This window comes from Danaus plexippus, assembly GCF_018135715.1.
Source record: "Danaus plexippus chromosome 16 unlocalized genomic scaffold, MEX_DaPlex mxdp_31, whole genome shotgun sequence".
In the NCBI taxonomy this organism is placed as follows: Eukaryota; Metazoa; Arthropoda; class Insecta; order Lepidoptera; family Nymphalidae; genus Danaus; species Danaus plexippus.
Window position 1 is genome coordinate 3035224 of NW_026869852.1, and position 17491 is coordinate 3052714.

The 17491-nt window shown below is 32.4% G+C and overlaps 1 protein-coding gene across 1 annotated transcript; it reads right to left on the bottom strand.

The window, feature by feature from the left end:
* Nucleotides 1-835: 835 nt before the first annotated feature.
* On the bottom strand, nt 836-11642 carry LOC133320307 (uncharacterized). The gene is made up of 4 exons (XM_061528272.1): nt 11539-11642; nt 10955-11456; nt 7829-10882; nt 836-1095 (listed from the first exon to the last, which is right to left on the bottom strand). Exons 1-4 carry the CDS (start codon nt 11593-11595, stop codon nt 836-838), a joined length of 3873 nt encoding a protein of 1290 aa, XP_061384256.1. The 5' UTR covers nt 11596-11642.
* Between the last annotated feature and the right edge of the window lie 5849 nt (nt 11643-17491).

Below are 17491 nucleotides of genomic sequence, written 5' to 3' on the forward strand. Positions count from 1 at the left end.
ATTTACTACTATTTCCAAAAACTATTTACTGAACTTTTTACGAATCATAACATATTACAAAACGTCCATCTATTATATAAATTAATTATAATACCATTAGCAGCAACAGAAATCATTATATTGTATTTTACACATTACACATAATGTGTGAAAATTTGACCAATAAAAACGTCAAATGTAACTAAACTACTTTATGACCAAGCGTCTCGCTGTGGTAGAGGGAGCTCGGTTCATGAATAAATTCGTTCAACGAGGCTCCCATTCAAATCGGATATTTAATTAAATGTTTCCTGAACCATATTTTAGTTCAATACTAAAAATGCTCCGACATTGTTATTTAATTTATGTTACTCAGTATGAATTTTGTAAATAACCATTCTTCTTTCTCTTAAATGAAATGTCAGATAGTTTTACAAAGTGTACTAAAATATTTTGTTATGTTAAATGCGGCCTGCGAGCAGACGGTATACCCGATGGGAGGTAGTTCCTGTTACCCATCGATCCTGCAACATGGTGTTGAAGATGCGTTATGAGCTTAAAGGTGGAAGGAAGGATGGAAGGTTGCTGATAGTGCAATAACCATTTTGTCAAAGAGTATTGCTATTGTTCTGAATTGAAGCTCATGTTTTTAAGCTCATTGAATTTTAGTTGCAGGGTCTCCCTGGACCCCATGCCAATGAAACATACGGGAACATACGGGACAGGACATTGTATATATCAATATCCCCGGAGAGGAAAGGGTGCTGAAAAGTCCTTTTAAGAATCCTTCATACACACTTACTACACACTACTACACTTTAATATTTATAATTATTAAGAAACTCATAAACATATGTCATGTTTTTTGGTTTGAACTATAGTTCGAACATGTGCTGGCTTCTCCGACGTTAAGTAGTCTCAAATGGCTGCGTTTCGTTCGATGACTGAGAGAGCGGTTGATTCTCCCTTTTCCCTTGCCCTTTTCCATTTCCCACCCTTTTCTCTTCCTCTTCCTCATTGAAGGTCGGCAAGCGTCTGCAACATGCCTCATGTTGCAGACATCTATGGGAGACAGTGAATCTCTTGTATCAGGTAGGACGTCTGCTCGTTTGCCGCCTTTGAAATAAACAAAATTAATGAAAATACACAAAAGATCTTCAATGATCTACAAAATAATCAGTAAACTTCACGGGGGGAACATTCAGATTTACAGTTTTGAAAGTCACATCTAACTTCTTTCCCATTATCTAAATTAATATTTTCAACAATTAAGTCATACAAAAACTTCAGCATCTACAACAAAACTTACCAATACCAGCAGTACCGATACCAAGAAGTTGTAATCTTACATCAAACGAATCACTGATATTAATTTTAAAGCAAACTGGAAGAAGATTTGGTAACTTTTGATAAATGTAACATTGTACGTTGTTTCCCAAAGACTTGAAATGTTATCACAATGACTTGTTGCAAATGGAAGATGTTATACAAATGTACTGAACTGGTTTTGTTAACCTTCGAATAAATGATATAGAATAAAACATCATCAAACAAACAAACAAGGATTCACGCCTGTTCCTTAATGTTGAACCTGTTTTAAGATTATTTTATTTTTATTACTTATATTTTATATTTCTAATATTTTTATGTCAACAATAGAAATCTTAAAATCATATACTACATAGTTAAGAAACTGTTTTATGTAATATACCTTAAGTCAAATAACTTTACAAATATATTATAAAAGATGATTAAAGTTGGAGAACTGTTAACCTTAATATTTTTCTTTGAACGTTTGTTGTAAGCGAATCAGTATTTTTACGACTGTGTGTACTTTAAGTGAGGCAATTACGATGAAGCAGTTTAGATAAAGAATAAAGGATGTGTTTTAATTTACATTTACCGGAGTTGGAAATTGTTCAGAGATCTGTTGTTGTAGGGTACAAGGAGATTTTACTTCCTTTTGTTTGTAATTCTTTAATATTAAAATTATACTACATAACTGAAGTTGAATGAAAATTCATACAAATTCATTTTTAAAGGGTATGATGTTTGTAATAATGAACGTTAATTCAAAGAGGTTTTTGCGGAACTGTGTATTTTTACTGTTGTGTGTTGCTGAAGATGTGTATTACATTTCACAAACGTCTTTTAGAGGATAGCGTATCTTGACCTTCTTTGGATCTACTTTTTAATTTATTTATAATTCTAATAAAGTAATTGTTTGTAAAATTCATAACTATGAATACTTGACGTGTGTCTCGTTCATGTGATTGAACTCATTTCTTATCATTCAGATTCTGTATCATGAGTTTTATGTATAGAAGAGAATTTTACGTCCTTGGATGGAGAGTCATTTGCAAAACATAGTCATTCCTTAGCCGATGATTTCATATTATAAGTTTTAATATTTATTGATCTTATCCTTGTTTTAATTTCTTTATTATCTTGTATTTTGGGTAAAGATATTGATAACAAAAGGCTATATAGCGAAACGACGGGGTAAGCTAGAGCCAGAGTCATGTGTACCGATGTCGATCAACCAGTACATACCTTGTTCAGAAAGATAGATATATAGATAGATAACAATTAAAAGAAATATGTGTAAATATAAAAGAAAGAATTAGTTAAAGTTATAGGCTTAAGTTTTAAGAATCTTTTGGTATTAGAGAGAAGGATTTATACTTTTTTATTTTATTTATCAATTTGAAAATATATTCCGTGTATGTATGTACTTGTACTTACAAAAGGAGGTTTCCTATTATTTTGATTCATAAATATAAACATCATTCAATATACTCGTGTAGGTTGTACATAAGGTCACTTCTAGTATCATTGTTTATACGATCTTAGTGCCGTTAAGTTAATGTTTCCAATCAATTCCTGAAATATGGTTAAAGCCATTACTGTTGAATTTGTGGCTCGTTTTACTTGAATCTTAGTATTCCAAGCTGGTAATAGGTTTCACAAGATATGATCAAATTAACACACAATAGATTCGACTTTGATGTAGTAAGCTATCTGTTGCTGCATTATACTATGTATCAAAAATCATTATGGCGTTTAAGTATAAAATATACACGAGAGAAATTATAATTAAAATTTAGTTTAAAATAATGTTGAACTTTTCAAAGCACTGACATTAAAACATTTTAAATATTGAAAAAAATAGGAGTCCATAAATATAATGCTTCCCTTAAAGTTATGATCGTGAAACAACATCTGTTTTATATTGAAAATAAATGTTCCATTAAAGCTTTTATTGTTTCTTTGACAGTCCACAGCCTTTACACATAACACGACGTTGTGTAAAATTATGTATTCATATTAAAAAAATAAGCATACTGACTTTTATTGATATGATTGTAATAATATTTTCATAATTATCACAGTCGTTCTGGGTCTTATGACCAGTTTTAAATTTGGTTATCATTACGCTTATTCAAAAAGAGACCTTTCACAAACAAACCTAGGGTGGAAGTTTTTATGACAGAGAAAAAGAGGTTCCCTCCCAATAACTCATTTCACTTTTTATAAAAAAAGTCCCAAATACAAATTCCACTAAAGTTAAATTATGATGTTTAATCTTCCACACCAAGACACCTTCAAAAAGTTTAATCAATAATAAGAACATTCACCTTAGCATTTGGAAATATTAAAATTATAATTTTATAGACGTCGTGTCAAAGATCTTTCAGAAAATAAGTATGCTTTAAGCTGATCCAATAACTGGAGTAGTGATGTCACCGAAACCTATTAGTACGTTAATGCACACCCTCCTTGTATGGATGACTGAGAAGATGTCTGGCACGAACACCTAGGATGGTTGGCTAATATACTTTCGTGCAAGATTGCATTTTAAATTATAAGCATTAAGAAAATTTTAATTTTTCAATAACTAAATAATGTATAGAAAGTAATTAATTTAAAAATTTTTATTAATTTCTAAATTCTGCTTTCAGCAGTTGAAAGAGCTTAATAAGTCTCCATTGAAATTTCATCTATTATGTAAGTTGTACTTGACGTTCTAGAAAAGTTATTATACAACAACATATAATAATTAAATGACTATAAATTAAAAGCGATACCAATTACATAAAAAAACAGAATTCCTGTAACATTTTTCTCCAGTCTAGACTCATCCGTCCAGTACAAGTGACCGATACACATAAGTGATGATTTAAATTGCACGGCAACTTTTAATTTTTCCTCGCCTACACGGTGTAATATGTATGTCTACATTGCTTTCGAACCATAAGCATTATTACTTTAAATGGCGTGTCAACATTATTTCAAATGTATGTTACGCCTTCGAAATTATCGTACTTTCTTGCTCTAATTACAATAACTATATAATACTTTGTTTTTTAACTCTTTAAAGCATTTAATGCGACTGATGGAGACAAAAGCGTTCTTGTAATCGCTCAGGAGTAAGTTCCCTGGACGACTTCTTTTCTGTTTCAAACTAACTTTAACAAACATATAGGGCGTTTATTAAATAAAAAAGGAATATTTATTACTATAAACTTTGCCAATGTTATTCATTATACCTCCTTTGAAAAGAATAAACATTTTTATTTATTTTGACTTAAAGTCTTCTTTTAGAGTTCACTGAATACATATATCTAGATTAATTTGCGAACATACCATGTGTACTGTATAGTATATAGAATGTAAATAATTAAAATATATAATAACTCTTGAGTCATCTACGTATCGTGAAATTTATATTTCTTAAATTTCGACTTGTAATCGACTTTCAGTGACAAAGATATTGTTAACAGTAATAAATGTGGCAGCAGTGTTTAATATAGTTACAGGCTGACAGGAATGTAATTTATAATTCATATTAAATTAAGAGTAGACAGGATCTATACAAATAGTTTTAATGAATTAAAAACACATAGCTTACTATAATTTACTGTTAAAATGTGTTATAAATAAATATAATTGATATTATATAAAAGGTAGATTGTATTCCAATCAGGTGAAGTCAATATTTTAATTAAAATTTTGACTTCACCAGTCATGTGGCAAGTTGAATGTTTAAAATCTTCAGCACATAGAGAATTCCATTTTTTAATGTACATACTGTGAACTAAGATTGTTATTGAAAATTGACCAAATTAAATATTGTATGAACAAACTGTTTCTCTAATATTAATTTTAGAAGTTGAGGTAAAAATTCTAATCACTTTTTCTTTTCGATCCATGAAAGAAATTATAAAATATTTTGTACCCCCTGTGTAAAAAGAGTATTGTTATGAGTTTAGAGGTATGTGTGTGTGTGTGTGTGTGCTTGCGCGTATATGTGTGTGAATCTCCATTTTATTGTAATTTTCGAACAGATCAACCAATTTCGATGCGTTTTTTTAATAGTTTCCTTGCGTTGTTTGGCCTCACTCAATGAATTGCCTCGCGCGGATCAGAATAGCTATTAAATCACAATCAATGGACAAGCGGTCTTAAACATTAGTGAAACTTAGGAAAATGCAACTTTTTTTTAGGTAATACAGAAACGCCTATGATGTTTTGTTGTGTATGTATAGTTCTTACCAAAAATATTAATTAAATAACGAGTTAATATACTTCATAATATTCTAGTGTTACGAGTATATAATCATTTTTATGTTTCACATGTTTATAATTTTTGAGAGAAATTAATGATTTATTTAACTAGAATCAAAAAACTTTAATATTTTTTTAGAATTGCTTTAAAACTTAAGAAGATCTTGAAGACATTTATAATTCTTCTCAAATACTTCAGTAAACTAATAATTAGTTAAAAAACAAAACAACAAACTGTATCTGAATTAAATTCTTAAGTTGTCTATTACATTAAGTAAACAAGATATACATTTAAAGCTATAGGGAATCACCAAAGAAAAACATCCTATTAACTCATTCTTTGTATTTTATTTCTTATTACAATTTCCTTGAGGCAGAAAGTACAAAATGGGATGTTCGGAAATAATATAAATTGGCATTTTCAAACTGAATGTTGAATTTTGTTAAGCTTTCCGCTCTATTAATGTAACATAAATATCCCCACCTGTTACAAACTCTCCTCTACAGTTAGTGGAATACAGTTTTTTATTGCCATCCTAACTATTAAATCTATCAGTAAGAGTAGCAACTATTACACAATACAATTATACTGCAAACTATTTGAAAAATAACTTGTGGCAGAAACCGTATTGTATTTTTTATTGTATTTTACAGAAACATACAACATTTGTAATAAAGCTTTAGGCTACAACCAGATTGATCTCCAATGTGTTGTCGTTTAAGTTCTTCCATTTAATTAAACTCCGAGATCTCCTCGAGGAGCGTAGTGACTTGTTCTAAAAGCCTTCATTGCTTCAAAATAATTCCCATTCAATTGTGTTTTTATCTGACTTAATATTTTGGTTTTCAATAAAACTGACAGCAGGCAGCGGGGATTATTCTTAATTAATTAATTCAAAGTTAATGATTGGAAATTTATGTTAAAATCTTTAATTAAGGAACTTTTAATTATAACAAAATGTAGCTTACCTTGTTTCTTCTAACGTAAGGTTTTGTTGAATTTGTTATTAAAAACTTTGTCAGTATTCAGTTCTTCAATATTCACCTATTGTTTGTTTCGAAAATCGATCTCAATACAATTTATAACAATAACAGCTAATTATAAAATCTTTTTTATACTAGACTCTACTTTATAAAGCGATAAGCCTCTTGCTACGGCATTGTTTTCAGACTCAGAGGCAGTGTCATCAGTTATAAAACAAAGATAAGTACAAACAATTCACTATTTCTATGGATTACAAAATAAAACATAAAAAGCATAGTCCATTTATCAAATAGATGTAACTTCGGTTTCGTCATCACTTCGTGTGAGCGTCACACCTCGACTCTTTATTGTTTTGTATTTAGTAGAATTGAAACAGAACGGACGGATAAGTTTTGTTTCATGTTATGTAAAGCTTTTTGATGTATTTATTGTATTTAGATAATATTCCGAACGTTTGACATTTGTTTAAAAGAAACAACATTACAGTCGTGATATTCCGTTCTTTTTGACTGCTTCATTTGTTGAACTTTTTGTAATATAATACATTATTAGTCAACGACTTGCTATGCACATGTATAATAATAACATATTTTTAGTAAAAAGGTAACCACACTTATAATATTCTTGTTATGACACACAGTAATATAAACATTCCTTATATAACAATGTCATATATAGTTAGAACATAGAAAAACTTTATTATTCATACTCAATAATATATAATTGATAATTCAAAGATGAAAATTATAGAAATACTAGCAAACCCGGCGAACTCCGTTTCGCCACCAGATGGCTTCGTTTTATGTAACGTTTCGTTTGGTGATTAAAAGATGAAGAAAAAAATTTTTTTTTTGTTTTATATTTGAAATGAAAAATTTTATTTCATTTCACAACAGTAATGAATTCATTTCGATTAAAAAAATTAAGTGTTATTTAGTTGAACTTCTCTAAGTAAATGAAAGTGAATCCAAAGTAAATACTGAATCGAAGCGTTATACGTGTCCGCAAATTAACCGTTTCATTGAAGTGCTCTTTGGTAAACCACATTTTTTGTTTTTTGGTCTGACGTTAACACAAACAAAGCGGATGGTTTCCCAACGCGTGAACACGCAACGTACAACTGCCCATGTGAAAAACAATGATTTTCTAAATTTATCCCGCAAACACTAAGCGATTGGCCTTGCGACTTGTTAATTGTCATTGCGAACGTAAGGCGAACTGGAAATTGCAATCGTTTGAAGTCAAACGGAAGATCAGTCGGAATCATTGGTATTCGAGGAATACATACATTTTCACCTGCGTACTTTCCGTTAATAATGGTTGCCTCAATCAAATTCGGCATAAGTCTTTTTACCGCAAGTCGAGTACCGTTGCAAAGTCGCGGTGGATTCAAATTACGCAATATCATAATAACTGTACCAACTTTGAGTTGCAAGTTATGTGGTGGAAATCCTGGTAACTCCAGAGAGTTCAAAAACTCCGTTGGATAATGTACTACATCATCGGGATTTGTTATGGAATCAACGGATTTGTATGTCACCAAATCGCCATCGATTTTTGATTGAATGGTGAAATTCAGTGCGTGTACATCATTATTCTTTGCGGCAAGAATTGCTCGTTGACTTAACCAAGCATAATTCTGATAATTCTCACTAATGTTTGGAAAAACATTTTCAATAAGAGCTAGTTGAGAGTCTACAAATCGGCAAAAGTCGTTGGTAAGAGTAATTAATCCAGATGTCGCATCAACTGGGACTTTTCCATTTCCAACAGCTAACAATTGTTTTGAAAATTGTGCAGCACTTTGATCATTTTGAAGTTGAACTCTCATATTAGTGGTTAGCGATAATGTTTTTACGTTATTCCATAAAGGTGATGCCTTCAGGCAAGCATTCAATTCATCTGCAGGCGTTCCACGGGGAATTACTGGCAACGTCTGCCTGAAATCGCCTGCCAACAATATCATCAAGCCGCCAAAAATGTTGTTATTTCGCCGAAGATCCTTCAGTGTGAAGTTGAGTGCTTCAAGTGATTTCTTATGTGCCATTGTGCACTCATCCCAAACAATGAGCTTGCATTGCGTCAACAATTTTCCCATTGCACTGGATCGGGAAATATTGCATGTTGGAGTCTCAATTGTGTTTAAATTGAGTGGCAACTTAAGCGCAGAATGTGCAGTACGACCGCCATCTAGAAGAGTCGCCGCAATTCCAGATGATGCTAACGCCAAAGCTATGTCACCTGTTGATCGAATAGTGGCCAAAATCAATGAAATGACAAATGTTTTCCCTGTTCCTCCAGATGCGTCCAGGAAGAATAGACCACCAGTATTATTGTCCACCGCTTGCATTAATGTTTCGTATACTGGTTTTTGCTGTTCATTCAGCAACGGCACATTATTTTGAACGAATTCCTGCAATGTATCAACATTGTATTGCAGCTCTCGATTTAATTCTTGGTTGAATGCATCGTGTATTGATCGATTTGGTGCAATCATTCCTACTTCAATCAGTAGCTTGTTTGCAATAGTCAAGCATTGATCCTCAATCAGAATCAATCCTTCATTGTAGATTTCATCGGTTATTTGCATGTCAGGATTATTCGTTTGAATGCGCAAGCGATGCAAGATATCTTCACATATGTCGTCTTTGTATTTGTTCCATAACTGAATTGGTTGTGAAGGAGAACATGTGGTGATGATAATTGCGAACAGCGTTCGTATTTGGTACGCATTTGATGAAACAACTGAATCCGCAAGTGTTAAATCCCAATGAGAATCGTTCTCTAGCAAACCCAATAGTTGACATGCTTCTCGATATGTTTGGCATTGGTGGCCATTCACAGTTTTCAAATGCGCAAATGATTTTGGTCCACGTACATTTACCAACAGCAGTCGCAAATAAAAACATTCATCATTTCTAGGATGAACAGTATACATGCGACCTAGTGCATCAGTGGAAAACACCTGTGGCCAATCTGGAACTGGGGTTCCTTGTTTGCGACGTTGGAATTTCTTTGTTGATTGATTCCAAGTGTAATACTTAGGCATTTCAACGTACATCAGCGTCGCTGCGAATGGATCTGCTTCACACATTGCAAAGAAGCTAGTCAATGTTGTCGATGGTGGTCTCTCAGCTCGTTGTGCTGCATTAGCTTCAGTGAAGTAAACTCTTTGGCCATTTTCCAAATGCACTGCTAAATGTACAACTGTGGGATATCTTTCATGAATTAGAAATGAAAATAATCGCCACAGTGCTTCATTAGTACTGACGTATCTGCCCATTTGGAAGTTGCTGATTTCGTCATTCGCATTTTCCGACGCAATACCAAACACAGCCATGTCGCTGCCTTTTGTGACGTACTTGCACAAATATTTGATTGATTTGGCCGAATGACAACTCTCAACGTTTACATGTGTTTCAAAAATTCGTGATAGTAGCGGGCAATATGGTACAATGAATTCATTTCCGATCTCAATCTCTTGATTTTGAACTTTAACTTTGATAGTTCGACCATTATCTTCTTTTGAACGCCGACGATATACTGGATATCCGTCGTTCCCTGTAACTGTTTCAGCAACTAACGGTCGCGGATATCGTTTTGTGCACTTTCCATCAGTCATGCAAGGCGATAATGGATTTAATGCACCGCACGGTCCATGCACCATCTGTGTCGTCACAATGTCGTGTAGATGGGGATCAGTGACTGGATCAGGAATTTCAGCTGATATGATGTCATTCACTTCATTTGAATGTAATTTGTTCAGCAACCAAGTTAGGATATGAGCATGCGGTAGTCCACGCTTCTGCCATTCCACCGAGTACATATAACAACGTGTGTCACCAAAAACTCGATACTTAGTAAGCACATCCATCATGACCTTGAGTTTTTGCTGAAATACTCTGGCGATTATGTCATGGCGATCTTGCGGTTTTTGGCCCGGTTCCAACTCACGTTCAATTTCCGTCCACTTCGGATTGCAAGTGAACGTAATAAATAAATCGGGAGTTCCATAATTTCGCACGTACGTCATAGCGTCTTGAGCGTATTCGTGCATGTGGCGTGGGCTTCCGATATAAGATGATGGGAGAATCGTCAGACGTCCAATACTCTGAACATCACCATCTGAATGAATAGCATCACGCAAGTGTATATAGTCCTCAGATCGTAGCTTTGCCTGATTGAATCGGATGAACGCTAAACGTTCTGTCTCGACTTTGACATACATGTCGACAGCGAATTGCTGGAATAGCCGACGGCACTTCAGAATGACATTCTCCTCATGTGTACGAATCATCATACGATACGCATAGTAATTCATTGCGCTTAGATTTTTATTCGTTGATACGCCTGAAAATGCAAAATTAAATGAATTGTTAATGGAAACCAATAATAGCAATAATTAGTGTGTGAATATTTTACTTGTAATTGGATCGACCATCTTCAACGTGATGTCGTATCCGTCTTGCCCTTGCCAATAAATGATTGGATATTGTAACGCATCGTACAAACGATGTGTCTCGTTTACACGATGCATGATATTGCTTCTTCGCTGAACGACAATGTCTCGCGATTTAGTTGGATCGCCAACAATAATTGCAGCAACATCATTAACGGTGGGTGCATTGAATCTTCGCACATGTTCACCTGTTGGGGTACAATCCGCTCTTATGACAAATTTGTGCGTATCCGATGGCATTCGTTCCAATGCTGTTTTGAACATATTAACCACAGCGTTATTAGCGTGAAAAAATGCTTGCAACTGTTCAATAATCCGTCTCTTTAACTGTTGTGTTCCCTGAATATTACACCGCACATTCAGCTGATCCACCATCGACGAAATGAAATATATTTGCAGAAATTGATGCGGTTCATCTGGTGTTGGCACCATTGAACCATGCAAATGATATATTTGTCCTTGTATCTGTAATTGCAAACAATCATTTGTTAAAGAATTTGTTAAAGAATATGGTGTAACTTTTGATCGTGTGTGTTGTATCTTTTACCTTGCAAGTCGGCATGAAGCCGCCTTCTCGAATGATATTAGCTCCAAAGGAAGTCATGCGAAAGCAGTTATTGTATTCAAGGATGTGTTGAAGAAAATGGCTGGAATCGGAATCAGTTCCATCGAACAATGGTTTCAGTGGCTGTGGTGGTGTAAGTAATGGATCCAGTTTGACTTTTCCACTTGCGCAGCACAATCCAGCCGTTTCTCTTTTGAACTTTAACGCATTGCAATATCGGCATACAGTCGTCATTGGTCCAATATTTAAATTTTCATCATCACTGTAGTTCGCAGTGGGATCATATTGGAATGCCAAGGGATTGTATGATGCCAATGATCTTCGTGTGCTCACGCGTTGTCTCAATCGGGCATTTTCTCTTATTATATTTTGTCTTTCTTCGCTTAAGTTCTGTGAATACACTTGTTGCTGACTTGCATGTCTTGTGCGGCGACCGATGTTCGCACGTCGTCCTCTAGGCATTTTTAACTATGGGCAGAGTGGTGAATTTAACCTCAAATGCACGATCCACGTAATTTACACAGTTCAACTTACCACCTTAAAGACAAATACCTGCTGTTGAAATTGAATAAAAATGTACACAATACACGTGATTGTTTTGATGGTTTCCAATTAAAATGTTAAGAAACGAATAACTAATTTTTTTTACTTTTTTTTCACAATTTCACACCGTTTTGTCACATGAAATTAACTGAGAAGAAAACAATAAGTAGCTGTCAAACAATGTGTCACGCACCGTCGCCATCTTCTTAAAATATTGGTTTGTAGTACATGCTATGTATCAGAGATGGCGCTGTATTAAAAAAATGATATCCCTATTTTCTCGCTTTTCTATTGAAATTTTCCTGAATTTTCTTGGCTATAAACCTCACGGAGCCCGAGACCTTTTCAACAAATGCAAAACTGTGGAAATCTGTTTGTGCGTTCTGGAGTTATAGCGTCAGGAAGGAAAACTCGACTTATTTTTATATTATAGATATATGTTTATATAAATCTTATCAATACAAGCTGTAGTGTTATATAACATTAATTCAGTATGAAACTATGTTTGCGTTCAAAAACAAAACAGATTAATTATAGAAAGGGTGTCTTATAACAAGCAGTTGTCCCCTCGCCTTACAACTTGTTTACATTACATAGAAATTTTCCGGACAATGTTTCTGAATAGTTTCCTTTCCTAACAAAAGCAGTGTAATGTGTGCTGTGCGGGGATACTTACTTATTGTGAACATTAAACGTCAAACTCATTTCAATAGTAAAGTATTTCAAATAATTGATTTTCAATTTTATACTTAAAATAAATGTCAGCTATGTTAAGAATAATAAAACCACACGCCGGTTATTTCAACAATATTATACTTTATTTATGCAAACTCTATAGAGAACAAAACAATAAACAATAAAAAAGTAACAATGAAGTATAATGTGCAATTCATAATTTTAACAATTACTTATTAATTGACAAATAACTTTAATATAATAGTGTGTCAGTGAACAACATAAATAAAACTAACCTTAATCACTGCTACATTAGTCTCATATATTGTTTATATCATCGAGATTACCATTACATTGAAATATTTTCATTACTCAAACTATTATAGTCGTGGCGGCCTGGAGGTTAAAGGCCCGCCTCTTATACGTTAGGGCGCGGGTTTGAAACCTGGCAAGTAAAAATGTGATCTTTTTCCCGGACATAGGTACTTTCTAAGAGTATTAAGACACCACCGACAGACGGTGAAGGGAAACATCGTGAGAAAAACTGGTCTTATAATTTCAAATTAAAAGATTGAAATCGCCAATCCGCCTTGAGCAAGCGTAGTGATTAATGCAATAAACTTTCCCATGTGAGAAGAGGCCTTTGCTCAGCAGTGGGCTGCGACAGGCTGGTGATGATGAAACTATTATAAATGATATTTCTGGTCTAACATAATAAAACTTTTCATTATTTTTATTTTTTTTACAGTGTCTTTAATTAAAAAACAGCGTCGCATGGTCACCGTCAAGTAATCGAATCTGTTACAGTATGAAGTGTTGATGTCACCGTAGAGAACAAGCCGAACTGAAATATTGTAAAAAAGATATCACATGTGATATAACATCGATATAACTAGTTGCCTTTGAAATATATTTCGAAACAATATTGATGTTGAAACAGTCGGCACTATTAAATAATAAATTTGCTGCGTGCGACACGTTCGGCGATCAATCACTTTATATACCTACACTTCATTTATTTACCTGTTTCCAAAACATATAGAATATATTTTTTCGGTGTATACATACATTCAAAATAAAAGTAAACGACTGACACGCTCCCCAGAAGGTCTCTAGAGAGCGGGACATCTCAACGACGTTAATTATTAATTTGAGTAAAGTAACCCTTAACATAACATCTTAAATATAAAAAGACCAATAAACATAAAATATGATGTACCGCCTTTTAAAGTTACGTATTTAAATAATTGTACAGACATACATTTATTTTCGGTTTTTAAATACTTTATAATTTTTAAATAAAAATATGAAATATATAAATAAAATTATTAGTAGTTTAATATAGTTTCAGACAGACAGACAAAGCGGTGCCTGTGTGTGTCTCCTTAAAATTCCTTCCTTCCTTCCTTAACCTTAACACAAAATCGTTCTTATTTCTTTAACTCTGTATAGATAGACTTTAGTTTATAAAACATTTCTTTACCCGAGAACTTTTTTTACACTGTACTGCAAACCTTCAGTCTAAGAACAGGGATTTTTATATTTATTGTATTTCATGTTGTTTAATAAATATATTTTGATATAATTATACAATTTTACATATTAAGCGACCTTCTGCTGAGGTTGGTTTTATTTAGTTAATATACACAATTATATGACACACAGTCCAGGGTAATTCCAATTATATTTTTTCAACTTTCTTCGAATAACAGAAAATAAATCATTATTTAAACTCTAAATAAGTTTTAGTATATTTAAAATATATAAATACTTTAAGTATTTAAAAAAGACAACAGCTCTTAACATAGAATATACGTATCGGAGATAATACCATTTATTTACGTAATTAATAATAATTATGGATGATTAAAATTATCGGGTGTCACCAGCATAACCATCTGTGTAGCCATTTTTACAAGAGCCGTGAGTGTTGGTTGGTACAAATAGAGGCGAGGGTACAGCTTAAAAATATTCTCGCTTGAGTCATTGTAGCGATCGGACCTCTTCAAAATAAAGGAAAAGTTTTACGAGGCGTCCCTCAAAAGCTCGACAGACTGACGACAATCAAGAACAAAGGCATAATGGATATTTATTCATTCATTAAATAGAAATATAACATCTTTTTCCCCATCAAGTGATCTCCGACTCGTCAATACTCGCGATTGGAACCTGGAATAGTGTTAGTATAAATAATATATTTTTAGATCAGAATAATTGATCATAAAAACATAACAAGGGGTTCAAATTAATTACAGACTTTCGATAACAACTGTTCATATATTTTTTTAAAACATTTAATATATTAAAAGGCAAAAGCAATTCAGTGAATTATCAAAAAATTATTTCTTTTGAAACTTATGGTTATCGTGCTCGTTTATACTTAGATTGTAACCTTACCAACCACAGCGGAGACATATTGTATACAAATTAAAGTTTGTTCATTTATTTCCAAAAAATAATACTCGACGTGTCAATCCGCAGGCAGAGACGTGAGGCTTAATGTTGTTATAAATTTAAAAACTTTTATTAATTCATTGGACAGACTCGTATGGTTCTATAGATAGATAGATAGAAACATATATCTTTCGTCCATACAAATTTATTCCTAGGTCAATTTATTAAAACAGAAGCAATCCACAATTAAATCAGTTAACGTCCGTGCCGTTCATCCGTCCGCTAAAGTATCGATTCTACATTCGAGTGGATTTGATACCAATGTATGGACCTCACTTTATGTATCCTGATCCAAATCAAATAATTCAGGTTAATTTTATAGCTTAATTTTACTCTCAATTCTAGATTCATTTTTTAGCTACTTTAATATCATTATCTTTTCTATTGAATATATTTTTAAATACGTTTTTAAATGAAAAAGGCAAATACGAAGTAATTTAATAAATAATTATATAGGTGAAAATAAATAAACAAACAAAAATGTAAAAAGAAAGTGTAGTCGGATTTGTGTTGAAAGAAGGAAAAGAGATGATAAATTGTAATTTTCAAGTGATCAAGAGAATTAAAATCACGCTTCCCTCAATTGACTGAACAGACAGCAAAGTCATTTTGTTACTAAACAATTACAGTAGACGAGCTCAAAGAACCGAATCACAGTCGAGAATCAACAAAGAACGTTACGTCTTAAATTATTTACAAGTTCATCAATCTTATCATGTTCATTGTAGAGGGACCGCTGTCGTTGACTTTCAAAACGGACCATTTATCACATACATTTCTTTGATGTTGAAAAGCCGAGCTACATATAAGAATGATCATTAAAATAAATAATATACAAGCAAAAAAAAGTTTCAAACTGTATTAGAATCATCTTTAAAGTGGTTTCCACTTTAAGCCTCCAATATCATTAAACACTCTCCACTCGAGTATTACAAATATTGACTGACCGAGATTAGGTGCGACACAGTTCAGAGTAAATGACAGGAAATCGAAAATTAGATAAACATATAAAGATGGCAAAAGTTATCTTAAAAATACTTTTTGTATTAGATCTTGTTATCTCATATATACACTTTGAGAATCAATTAGCTTGAAAAATGTAATATAGAACCTTTTTATAAAACATAAATATTAATAATAGTTGTTGATAATGTGGGAACTTATTTGTACAGAGATTTTTCTCACGCATCAAAGTGAGAATTGGACAATTTATCTACTATGAGAAATTAAATTGAATATTTGTAAAATAAAATAAATATGTAGTAGTATTTAAAATGTCAAAATTTTTAAATATCTAGAAGTTAAATTGAAATTGATATACGTATATCTTGATGTTTGTAGTATGTTTTAAAACAGAATTTTATATTCACGTTAAAAGGATATTCTGAAGAAAGAAGCTTCTTTCAAAGGAGTTTTCAATGAACGATTTGACTATTATTAAATCATAAAGATAGAAACATTTTTGTGTTTCACATTACATAACCACAGCGATTTGTGAAAAAAATTGCGTCGCGTCATAAAATAGCTAGCATTGATCTCAGAGAGATGAGTGTCAATACATACGAACCCGTTGTTACTCAACTCCTAATTAGGAAAATATCTTGATTGTATTTCTTTAGACAAGTATTTAGTTTGTAGAGATACTCGCATGTGTATAGTTAAAATTTAAAACAGAAGATGTAACAAAAGAATCTCTGACAGTTGGTGGGAACAAAATAATAAAAAAAATTGTTTTACAGCTTTAAACGGTTGTACAACACAAATGCTAGTTTCGTTAAAGTTATTTAAATTACAAAGACATAGCACACAATAAATAAATTACAAAAACCCTGCTATCTATGTGTACTATATTCAATTATGGTCACTATGTATATATAATGACATATTTCTCGGTCGGATATCGACAACCGTTAAGTTCATGAAATCATTTAAATTTTGAGGAAATAAAATACGAGTAAGAGTATATTTATTTATTAGGTAATAATTATTAATCTTAAGTAGTACCTTTAAGGCTTAGCTTACCCATTCAATTTCTAGTATTGTAAAATTCTTTTGTGCTGTCTGATTTATTAAATATAAAAAAATATTTAAAACAAAACCAATTTTTTTTTTATTTATAAAATCAAAAAAAATTACATCTCAAATATTTTCCAATCAATAGTTCATAAATAAATAATGTAAGCCTAAAATAATATACGCATCTACTTTAATATATTTACAGTACACAGTGTGAGGGCAAGAAGACATTGAGTAATATATTTAA